At 38.6% G+C, this 12,088-nt stretch overlaps 1 protein-coding gene across 2 annotated transcripts in view; it reads left to right on the top strand.

The window, feature by feature from the left end:
• The window catches only part of fancc (FA complementation group C), a 241,255-nt gene extending 234,934 nt beyond the window's left edge, over positions 1-6,321 (top strand). For both annotated transcript variants that reach the window (XM_067983192.1, XM_067983193.1), the window contains one exon: positions 5,994-6,321. In XM_067983192.1, the coding sequence (XP_067839293.1) occupies positions 5,994-6,161 (168 nt within the window). In that variant the 3' untranslated portion in view covers positions 6,162-6,321. The remainder of the gene's footprint in view (positions 1-5,993) is intronic.
• The last annotated feature ends 5,767 nt before the right edge of the window (positions 6,322-12,088 follow it).

The raw sequence follows: 12,088 nt of genomic DNA, 5'->3' as shown, positions 1-12,088 counted from the left end.
TTAATTGGTGTACCCTAGTAAGTTTCTTAGTGAATTAAATATTTTTTGATATGAGAAAACTTTTAAAATGTGCCTACTAGTGCCTGCGCACCTATGAAATTGAGCACAATTTGAAGAGCCTTCCCGAATCGGTGGAATCTCGTAATTTTGACCTAGTGGGGGGGGCTGATTCGGGTGAATTAAATGTTGAACCAGCGTAAAAGATCACTGAAAACACAAACGTAAGTGGTTTTGGGTGTAACTCACTCACATTTAAAATTCCCCGATCTTTTCCGATAGTTCATCTTATTCCATCCGAAATGCAGATATTATTAGTGTAAACGAGGGGAAACTCTACCAATATATATTTAACTTTCAGAAAAGCTATTTATAATTTCACAAAGCAGATTTGTTCACTAGGTTGGAAGTCGTGGAATAGGAGGGAGTTCTTTAGTGGGTCAGAGCATGGGAACAGAAGTAGACCATTCAGCCCCTCGAGCCTGTTCTGCCATTCTATTAGATCATGCCTGTTCTGAATCTCAACACCATTTATCCGCTTTTGCTCAATATTCCTTGAAACCCTTACCTATCAGAAATCTATCAATGTCAGTCTTGAACATTTCATAAGAAATAGGAGCAGGAGAAGGCCATACAGCCCCTCAAGCCTGCTCCGCCATCAATAAGATCATGGCAGATCTTTGACCTCAACTCCACTTTCCTGCCCTATCCCCATATCCCTTGATTCCCTTACGGTCAAAAAATCTATCTATCTCAGCCCTGAATATACTCGAGGACTGAGCATCCACAACCCTCTTGGGTAGAGAATTCCAAAGATTCACAACCCTCTGAGTGAAGACATTTCTCCTCATCTCAGTCTTAAATGGCCGACCCCTTATCCTGAGTCTATGCCTCCTAGTTCTAGACTCTCCGGCCAGTGGAAACAGCCTTTCAGCATCTACCCTTTCAAAATCATATATATTTCGATGAAATCACCCCTCATTCTTCTAAACTCGAGAGTATAGGCCCATTCTACTCAATCTCTCCTCATAGGACAACCCTCTCATCCCAGGAATCAATCTAGTGAACCTTTGTTGCATCGCCTCTAATGCAAATATATCCTTCCTTGGGTAAGGAGACCAAAACTGTACACAGTACTCCAGGTGTGGTCTCACCAAAGCCTTGTACAATTGCAGCAAGCCTTCCCTACTCTTGTACTCCAACCTCCTTCCAATAAAGGCCATACCATCTGCCTTCCTAATTGCTTGCTGTACCTGCATGTTAACTTTGTGTTTCGTGTAGGACACCCAAATCCCTCAGAACATCAACATTTAATAGTTTCTCACCGTTTAAAAAATATTGTTTTTCTATTCTTCCTACCAAAGTGAATAACCTCACATTTTCCCACATTATTCTTCATCTGCCACCTGCTTGCCCATTCACTTAATCTGTCTATATCCCTTTGCAGACTCTTTGTCCTCCTCACTGCTTACTTTCCCACATAGCTTTGTATTGTCAGCAAACTTGGATACATTACACTCAGTCCCTTCATCTAAGTCATTAATATAAATTGTAAAGAGCTGAGGTCCTACCATTGATCCTTGTGGTACCCCACTAGTTACAGCCTGCCAACCTTAAAATGACCTATTTATTCCCACTCCCTGGTTTCTGTCCATTAATCACTCCTCTATCCATGCTAATATATTACCCCCAACCCCATGAGCCCTTATGTTGTGTATCGAATGCCTTTTGAAAATCCAAATATACCACACCCACTGGTTCCCCTTTATCTACCCTGCGAGTTACACCCTCAAAAAATTCTAATAGACTTGTCAAACATGATTTCACTTTCGTAACATCATGTTGACTCTGCCTAATCATATTATGATTTTCCAAGTGCCCCATTATCACGTCCTTAATAATGGATTCCAGCATTTTTCCGACTACTGAAGTCAGGCTAACTGGCCTGTAGTTCCGTTTTCTCTCTTCCCTCCTTTCTTGAATAGCGGTGTTATATTTGCTACCTTCCAATCCACTGGGATCGTTCTAGAATCTAGAGAATTTTGGAAGATCACAACCAATGCATCTACCTCTATCACTGCAGCTACCTCTTTTAGAACCGTAGGACGCAGACCATCAGGTCCAGCGGATTTGTCGGTTTTTAGTCCCATTAATTTCTCCAGTACTTTTTCTGTACATTAATCACTCTCATTAGACCCTTGGTTCCCCGCTATTTCTGGTATGTTTTTTCTGTCTTCTACTGTGAAGACAGATACAAAATATTTGTTTTAACGTCTCTGCCATTTCCTTATTCCCCATTATAAATTCTCCTTTCTCAGTCTCTAAGGGAGCCATGTTTACTTTCGCTACTCTCTTTTTACATACTTGTAGAAGCTCTTAAAATCTGTTTTTATATTTCTTGCTAGTTTACTCTAATATTCTATTTTCTCCCTCTATCAATTTTTTGGTCATTCTTTGCTGGTTTCTAAAACACTCCCAATCCTCAGGCTTACTACTCTTCTTGCCAACATTATAAGCCTCTTTTAATCTAATACTATCCTTAACTTCTTCAGTTAGTCACGGATGGATAATTTTTCCCATGGAGTTTTTATTCCTCAATGGAATGTATATTCATTGAGAATTACAAAATATTTCTTTAAATGTTTGCCATTGCTTATCTACTGTCATATCTTTTAATCTAATTTCCCAATCAACCTTAGCCAACTTGCCTCTCATACCTAAGTAATTGGCTTTATTTAAGTTTAAGACTCCTAGTTTCAGATTTAAGTATGTCACTCTTGAACTCTATCATATTATGATCACTCTGCCCCAGAGGATCCCTTAGTTTGAGATTACTAATTATCTCTGTCTTATTACACAAAACAAGATCTAAGATAGCCTGTTCCCTGATTGGTTCCATGACGTACTGTTCTAGGAAACTGTCTCGAATGCATTCCATGAACTCGTCCTCTAAACTACTTTTGCCAATTTGATTTGTTCAGTCTATATGAAGATTAAAGTTCCCCATGACTATCGCATTACCTTTGTTACTAGCACCTCTTATTTCTTGATTAATACTCTGTCCAACACTATAACTACTGTTAGGGGGCCTATAAACTACTCCCACCAGTGTTTTCTGCCCCAGTTTCTTTCTCCACCCATATGGATTTTACTTCCTGATCTTCTGAATCAAGATCCTTTCTCACTACTGTCTTTATCTCATCCTTTATTATCAGGGCTACCCCCCCCCCCCCCCAACCCCGGCTTTTCCATTTTGTCTGTCTTTTCGAAAAGTCAAGTACCCTGGAATATTTAGTTCCCAACCTTGGTCACCTTGCAACCACATCTCAGTAATGGCTACTAAATCAAACCCATTCATCTCTATTTGTGCCATTAATTTGACACTCTTGTTATGATTGCTTCGTGCATTTAGATAAAGCGCCTTTAATTTTAACTTTTTAGTATTTTTCCGATTTGACCTTATTCACTGATGCACTATTACTGTTAAACTTTCTGCCCCTTCTCTGACACACTCTGCTTATCTTTACCCAAATCACTACATTGCCCTGTCAATTGACCAAGTAACCACAGCCTTCTGAGGGAGCAAATTCCAGATTTTCATATTGTGTGAAAAAGTGCTTCCTGGTTTCTCTCCTAAATGGCCTAGCTCTGATTTTAAGGTTATGCCCTCTTGTTCTGGATTCCCCCACCTGACAAAATAGTTTCTCTGTATCTACCCTATCGAATCCCTTTATTTTCATTTTAAACACTTCGATTAGATCACCCCTCAACCGTCTAAATTTAAGGGAATACAAAACAAGTTTATATAACCCTTTAAGCCCTGGTATCCTTCTGGTGAATGAACTAAACAGAAATTAACTGAATCAGAGTAGCATGGAGTTGATTCGGCATGGGAGGAGGTAACGAATGGGGCACGTCCGGGGACAGTGCTCAGGTTGTTATTTACAACAGACATAAATAATTTGAAAGTAGGAACATAAATAGAGCTGTGTAAATTTGCTGATACCAAATTGGAATGTGGTGTGCAAATGACACACAACCTAGTCACCCTTACTTGTGAGACAGTTAACATTGCTCACAGCCTGCTATAGTGTATCCTGTGTTACTTAATCCACTACAGACATACTGTGCTTCTGTTGCAGCACAAGAATGATTGCTTCCAATCCTTGGGTGATCTTGCGTTCCTTCATCACTGAGGTTATATGTAATAGTTCTCAGGCAAGAACCAACTGCTGTGAGGTGCCAAATGTATCATAAGTTGACTTACCAACTGCTCTTCCGTGCCTGAGGGTTCTAATTCATGGGGGGAAAAAGCTCACGTTTTTGGAAATCACATGGAAGAACTCCATAAAGCAGTGCATTAGTGAACTATTTACCTAATATTTTAAATGTTACATGTTAAATGTTCATCTTGACTATTCCTGTATAAAAATAAGTTACAAACCACATTTAATAGACTGTTTTATTGACATAAAACAAATTACACTGTGTAACTATTTATACTGGTGCAATGCCATAAAGACTTAAAGGGGTACACTTTATTTTTATAATAAAGCTAAAAATTTGGCTCACCACTAGCAAACTTCATGATAGTGTTTGACAGAATTCTTCAGTCATCATACTAGTTGGTAGGAGCATGTAGCTTATTCTGGAGCACTATGGAGGGGGAAACATAATTGGAAATAACAAGATATGGTTTACCCTTGAGGGAGGAAGATGTTATAAACTGCTAGTGCTAACAAAAGTCTTGCTCACTTGTAGGTACAACCCATAGTCTATTGCTATGTATTTTCATTTATAATATAGACTGTAACAATGTGTACACAAGCTTCTAAGTGTGTTGAAATGTCAAGGTAATTTATTTCAAATTTTTCTGTGAACATGTGTGTTGATTCTGAACAGATTTTGCTGAAAATTTTGGAGAAATGGTTTAAGGCAAAATAGTAAGTGGCTGTAATCCTGAATCTTGTACTGCAACAGAGCAACATGCCACACTTTTGTTGCAGTTCTGTAAAACCAAATATACTTTGTAAGATAAATTCAAATTGTTTTGCTTTGAAATGGCAAGTAAATCTCCCCCCAACCCCCAAGAAATATGCTGCATATCTGTAAATAATCCAGCAGGGGAATGTACTCCATATTGTTGTATCCTGTGGATTTTAAATAATCCCTTGTCATTTTACATTTTCAAGCTTCAAACACATTCCACAACCTTGCATCTGCAGTTTTCCAATCATGTTCGATTCAAAGAACATGAAGAATGTCAAAAACTAAATCTGAGTACATACTTCTGAAGTTAACCTATTGAAGTATTTGAAGCTATGAAAGCTAAGAATAACTCTTGAGAGCAGTCCTGAATATCTGTGAGGTCACTGATGAACTTAAAGTGGTGCAACATTCAATCAAAAAAATACATTCATTACCAGGATTTGGTGATCAGACCATTTAAATATTTGATTTTTGCATATGCTTTGGTTGCAGACTGCTGACCCCTCCCCCCTTCTTGCTGTGACCCAATTCACAGTTGGAAATGGATGCATCCAGAAGGAACATAGAACATAACTCCACAATGCCCAACTAGAAAATGCCAGTAAATGCATTCAGTTGGTAACTCTCAATTGCTAGTAGGTTGGGACCTTTGCATAACTTTACAGTTGCATAAATCTGATAGGAGCTGTAAGTAAAATTTTATAAACATGATTTCTTTACAAACTAAGTACATTTATCTTTAAATTCTAGTTATTTGACTGTCCTCTAGATTTAAAAAAAAACCCTTGGCAGGTTACATTAATCAGGACTCTTTAAAAAGCAAATTTTTTTTGCCTTACCAGTTTGAAATAAAATTTATCATTTATTTTAGAATCACTAAAAATAAATTCATGATTTTAATTTCTCTATTTCAAGGTTTGTCTGTATATTCAGGAACTTTCACTGAAAGAAGTCTGCAGTTGTGCATATTTCTTGCTACCTACACTTACATGCCTTCTTTGTTATAGTTCACATTAGCTGGAGCTGCCACTGATGGAGTTTCTGAACTGCTGGCTAGGACTGCACATAGACTGAAGAACAAAAGGTACGGAGGATCAAAAGACGATAAGGTGCAGGTCACTGTTGAATTCCTGCAACAGCAGTTACAAGAAATTCAACAGAGTGCAATCAAATGATAGCCTACATAGAACAATATACTGTATTCAATGATTCCATTGACTGCTTCCAGTTTATTGTAGATTTTAAAATTGAACATTTGATTTTCAGACATTTATTTGCATTCTATTGTACAAGTACACACAATGCATCAGTTTGCAATAAATTCTGGGCAAAATTGTCCACAAATATTATTCTGGTTTCAGTGTCTTATTCTCATCTTCAAACATGTACTTCTGAATCTAATAGAAAGTGGTTTATAACAAAGCCAAGCAATTGTGTGCCAAATCAAAGTCAGATGTTCACACACAAATGACTCAAAATCTTTAATGCGGAATTAAGTATAACAAATGTATCAGATGGAAACTTGACTAGTACAAGTAGAAAACTTGGTCATCAGTGCAAGATTTTATTGACCTAAACTTTCTTTGTATTTAGTTGCACAAAAAAGTAAAGGAGAAATTAGCAATTGCTTGTTTTTACAATGCAGTAATGCAAAGGAGGTCCATTGAATCTCTGCGCTCCTTTAAAAGGAGACATCTGCTTTCACATTCCTAGTGTCTGACGCAGCTTGACTTGAATAAACTGCAGATATTTTTACTGCCGATTTACACTGCTTGACATTTACCTTGTACGCTAGAAGGCAACTTGGGGCCATATACTAACATTTTTCATCCAGCCTTAGCTAGGCTGTCTTCATTTAGGCATTTAGATGCACACTTTTGGATGGTTAGAAATGAGAATGATTTCCTGAACTGTAAAAAAAGAGTATCTCTATCGTTAATGTGAACCAACCATGACAACTCTAAATTTTAAAGCATAAAAGTATACATTGCTACTGAAAGCTACAACTGTCAGTCTATGTAATAAGCAGCATTACCAGTTTCAATTTACCCAGTATTATTGAAAGCAACAATGAAAGAAGGTTTTACTGTTCTGCTAAAAGGACAGAATTTTTGATTGTTCTAAATATAAAAAGGAAAGATAAAAGAATCCTTTCAAAATTTTCAGTCTTTTGATAAGATTTTGTATTTCTTGCTTAAAATATGTTGCCAGCATGGAGCTTTTGTCAACCAATCCAACCAGCTGTAATCTGCTAGTATGCTGATTAACCATCTATAGCATAACCATCCCTGGTTTACTAAACACATTTAGAATGGAAAAATCGTTATTAATTCAACTGATTTGCTTCTTCTCCTATAGAGCACTTCACTGCTCGTCTGCTTTTGGTATTTTATTCAGATCTCCAGTGTATATTTTTCTATTTACAGGTTACAATATAACTTGAGGAGGGTTGTGCAGGCAGTTTAGCAGAAAAAGAACATGGGCGTTACAGTTCACGAGTCACTGAAGGTCCATAACCAGTATTGTAAGGCTGCTGTATGGAAATGAATGGAGTGTTAGGATGTAAAGCTAGAACAATTAATTATAAAATTATAAGTATGATCCTTACCTTATACAAGGCCTTGGTTTGACTATATCTAGGATTCTGTGCCCACATGGTGGGGGAATATCAAGGCTCTGGAAACGGTTCAGAGGAGAGCCAATCGATTGGGCCCTTAGTTATCAGGACTGGCTTAGAGAGCTTTTTACCTTGGACAAGCATAGACTTCAAGGCAATACGATTGAGGTCTTAAACTATGCAGGAATTAGATTACTTCAGCTAGAGAGGTAGAGGAGAACTAGGGGGCATCATTACAAGTTATAAAAGCAGTGAGTTAGGTTCAATGGCAGGAAGTTCTCTCAAAATCTTAAAACCTTTGGAACAAGTTGCCAGTACATGTGATGAGTGTGGATTCACTACAAGCATTCAAAAGGGAGTTGGATGAGTTCCTGGGAATGGAAAACATCAACCTACAGAAGATAGGTGGGCTGATGGGGATAATAGTACCAGTCACTGTTCTGCTGGAAAATCGAGTTTTGCAATCAGATACATAGATCCGAGCATCAAGTGCAGAGGTCAGAGTTCCCATTGAATGAGGCTCCATACTGGGAGTGCAGTCTCATGAAATTTACCTTTGTAACTTCATTACTTACTTTCAGATTATGCATGTTTTATTTGGCACTAGTGATATTGAAATTTACTATCTGCTGTGGAGATTAAAGGCATATATTCACAAGTTACTTGCTGGTTAGATTCAATCTAAGTGAACAAAAACTAGAAATTATGCACTCTGACCTCCTGTCATGTTTGACATAGCAATCTATCTTGATTGGAAACTGCATTATGTGGTACTACACTTTCAGATATCCCCGAGTAGTTGAGATTTTTGCTACAAATTAAGATCAAAAATTGTTTTGTGTCAGAGCTAGGAGCAACTGATGCAGCAGACTGATTTCTGTATTCTCTTTATTACACATTCACTTGAGGTTCCTCCTCTCCCTCCCCCAAATCAGTTTAATATGATGTAATGTTCTGTCATTTGAGTATTTTATCAATCGCACAATCCCTCTATTTTTCTACCATTCAACTAGACCCTAGTACCCAAAGTATTGGTTTCCAGCTGTGACAATCATGTCTGTCATCTTTATTGCAACAAAAAAGCAGTGATTAAAATAATCAACTAAAGCTTTGATTAGTTTGACAAGGCAGGGGAACCAATCAGTTCAACATGCATGTTTCAGTGGGAGAGCATTTGAGGAACGGTGATCACCAGGTTTAGAATAGTTATGGAAAAGGACAAGGAACAATCAAATGTGAAAATGCTTAACTGGAGGAGGGCAAATGTCAGTGAGTTAAAAAGGGATCTTGCCCAGGTGGATTGGAATCAAAAAATGATAGGCAAAACAGTAATTGACCAACGGGAGGCCTTCAAGGAGGTGCTGGTTTGGGTACAGAGTAGACACATCCCTACGAGGGAGAAAGGAAGGATATCCAAAGCTAGAGCTCCCTGGATGACTAAAGATATAGAGATTAAAATGAAACAGAAAAAGGAGACTTATAATGAATGTAATACATAATACAGTCGAGAACCAGGCTGAATACAGAAAGTACAGAGGAGATCTAAAAAAGAAAATAAGTGGGGCAAAGAGTATGAGAATAGATTAGTGATTAACATAAAAGGGAACCCAAAAGTCTTTTATAAACATAAATAGTAAAGGAGATCTACTCGTGGAGGCAGAGGACACAACTGAGATACTAAATGAGTACTTTGGCAGCATCTTCTTTCTTGGTAAAGACAGATGCAAAGTCACAGTAAAAGGAGGTAGTTGAGATACTGGATGGGCTAAAAATTGATAAAGAGGAGGTTCTAGAAAGGCTGGCTGTAAGTAGGTAAGTTACCTGGTCCAGGTGTTACGCATCCTAGGTTGCTGAGGGAAGTAAGGGTGGAAATTGCAGAGGTGCTGGCCATAATCTTCCAAACATCCTTAGATACGGGGGTGGTACCAGAGGATTGGAAAATTACAAATGTTACACCCTTGTTCAAAAAAGGATATAAGGATAAACCCGACAGCTACAGGCCAGTCAGTTTAACCTCTGTGGTAGGGAAGCTTTTAAAAACGATAATCCGGGACAAAATTAATAGTTACTTGGACAAGTGTGGATTAATAAAGGAAAGCCGGCATGGATTTGTTAAAGGCAAATCATGTTTAACTAACTTGATTGAGTTTTTTGAAGAGGTAACAGAGAGGGTTGATGAGGGCAACACAGTTTGATGTGGTGTATATGATAAAGTGCCACATAATAGGTTTGTCAGCAAAATTGAAGCCCATGGATTAAAAGGGGCAGCATGGATACAACATTGGCTAAGTGACAGGAAACAGACAGTAGTGGTGAACAGTTGTTTTTCAGACTGGAGGAAGGTATACAGTGGTGTTCTCCAGGGGTCGGTATTAGGACCACTACTTTTTTTATATATACATTGATGACTTGGACTTGGGAGTACAGGACACAATTTCAAAATTTGCAGATGACACAAAACTTGGAAGTGTAGTAAACAGTGAGGAGGATAGTAATAGACTTCAAGAGGACATAGACAGGCTGGTGGAATGGGCAGACACATGCAGATGAAATTTAATGCAGAGAAGTGCAAAGTGATACATTTTGGCAGGAAGAATGAGGTGAGGCAATATAAACTAAATGGTACAATTCTAAAGGGGGTGCAGGAACAGAAAGACCTGGGGGTATATTTGCATAAATCTTTGAAGGTGGCAGGTCAGGTTGAGAAAGCAGTTAAAAAAGCCTACAGGATCCTGGGCTTTATAAATAGAGGCAAAGAGTACAAAAGCAAGGAAGTTACATTGAATCTTTATAAAACACAAGTTCAGCCACAACTGGACACCGCACTTTAGGAAGGATGTGAAGGCCTTAGAGAGGGTGCAGAAAAGATTTACTAGAATGGTTCCAGGGATGAGGGACTTCAGTTATATCAATAGACCGGAGAAGCTGGGATGTTCTCCTTGGAGCAGAGAAGGTTAAGAAGAGATTTGATAGAAGTGTTCAAAATCATGAAGGGTTTAGATAAAGTAAATAAAGAGAAACTGTTGCCATTGGCGGAAGGGTCAAGAACCAGAGGACACAGATTTAGAGTGATTGGCAAAAGAACCAAAGGTGACATGAAGAAAATCTTTTTTTACGCAGCTAATAGTTATGATCTAGAATGTGCTGCCTGAAAGGGTGGTGGAAGCAGATTCAATCGTGACTTTCAAAAAGGAATTGTATAAATACTTAAAGGGAAAAAAATTGCAGGGCTACGGGAAAAGAGCGAGCGAATGGGACTAACTGGATTGCTCTTACAAAGAGCTGACAGGGGCTTGATGGGCCGAATGGCCTCTCTTTGTTGTAACCATTCTATGATTCTATAATAGTAAAATAGTAGTCAAAGGAAGCATTGGCCCGATTAGGGACAACAAAAAATCTTCTTGTGGAGACAGAGGTCATGGCTGAGGCACTAAATGAATACTTCACATCAGTCTTCATTAGAGAAGAGGATGCCACCGATGTAGCAGTGAAGGAGGAAGTTAAAAGGTTGGCAGTACTCAAAGTAGGAAAGTCAGCCAGTCCAGATGGGATGCATCCTAGGTTACTGAGGGAAGTAAGGGTGGAAATTGCTGCGGTTCGGGCCACAATCTTCCAATCCTCCTTAGATGTGGGAATGGTGCCGGAGGACTGGAGGATTGCCAATGTTACAGCCCTGTTCAAAAAAGGAGGGATAAACCCGGCAATTACAGGCCAGTCAGCCTAACGTCGGTGGTGGGGAAACCTTTAGAAACAATAATATGGGGCAAAATGAATTGGCACAGGGAGAAGTATGGGCTAATAAATGAAAGTCCGCACAGATTTGTTAAAGGAAAATTGTGTTTGACTAACTTAATTTGATAACTTGAGTTCTGTGATGAAGTAACGGAGACCGTTGATGAGGGTAGGGCGGTTGATGTTGTGTACATGGACTTTCAAAAGGCATTTGATGAAGTACAACATAATAGACTTGTTAGCAAAATTAAAGCCCCTGGGATTAAAGGGACAGTGGCAGTGTGGATACAAAGTTGACTAGGGGACAGAAAGCAGAGAGTAGCGGTGAATAGTTGTTTTTCAGACTGGAGGGATGTACACAGTGGTGTTTCCCAGGAGTCAGTATTATGACCACTGCTCTTTTTGATATATATTAATGACCTGGACTTGGCTATACAGGGTATAATTTCAAAGTTTGCAGATGACACAAAACTCGTAAATGTAGTAAACAATGTGGAGGACACAGACAGACTGGTGAAATGGGCAGACACATGGCAATGAAATTTAACACAGAGAAATGTGAAGTGATTCATTTTGGTAGAATGAGGAGAGGCAAAATAAACTAAATTATACAATTTTAAAGGGGGTGCAGGAACAGAGAGACCTGGGGGTGCACATACACAAACCTTTGAAGGGGCAGGACAAGTTGAGAAGGCTGTTAAAAAAGCATATGGGATCCTGGGCTTTATTAATAGAGGCATAAAGTATAAAAGC

The sequence above is a fragment of the Heptranchias perlo genome, chromosome 4, assembly GCF_035084215.1.
Source record: "Heptranchias perlo isolate sHepPer1 chromosome 4, sHepPer1.hap1, whole genome shotgun sequence".
NCBI classification, from domain to species: domain Eukaryota; kingdom Metazoa; phylum Chordata; class Chondrichthyes; order Hexanchiformes; family Hexanchidae; genus Heptranchias; species Heptranchias perlo.
Note: the sequence above shows the minus strand (reverse complement) of the source record. Positions and strands in the feature narration are given on the sequence as shown.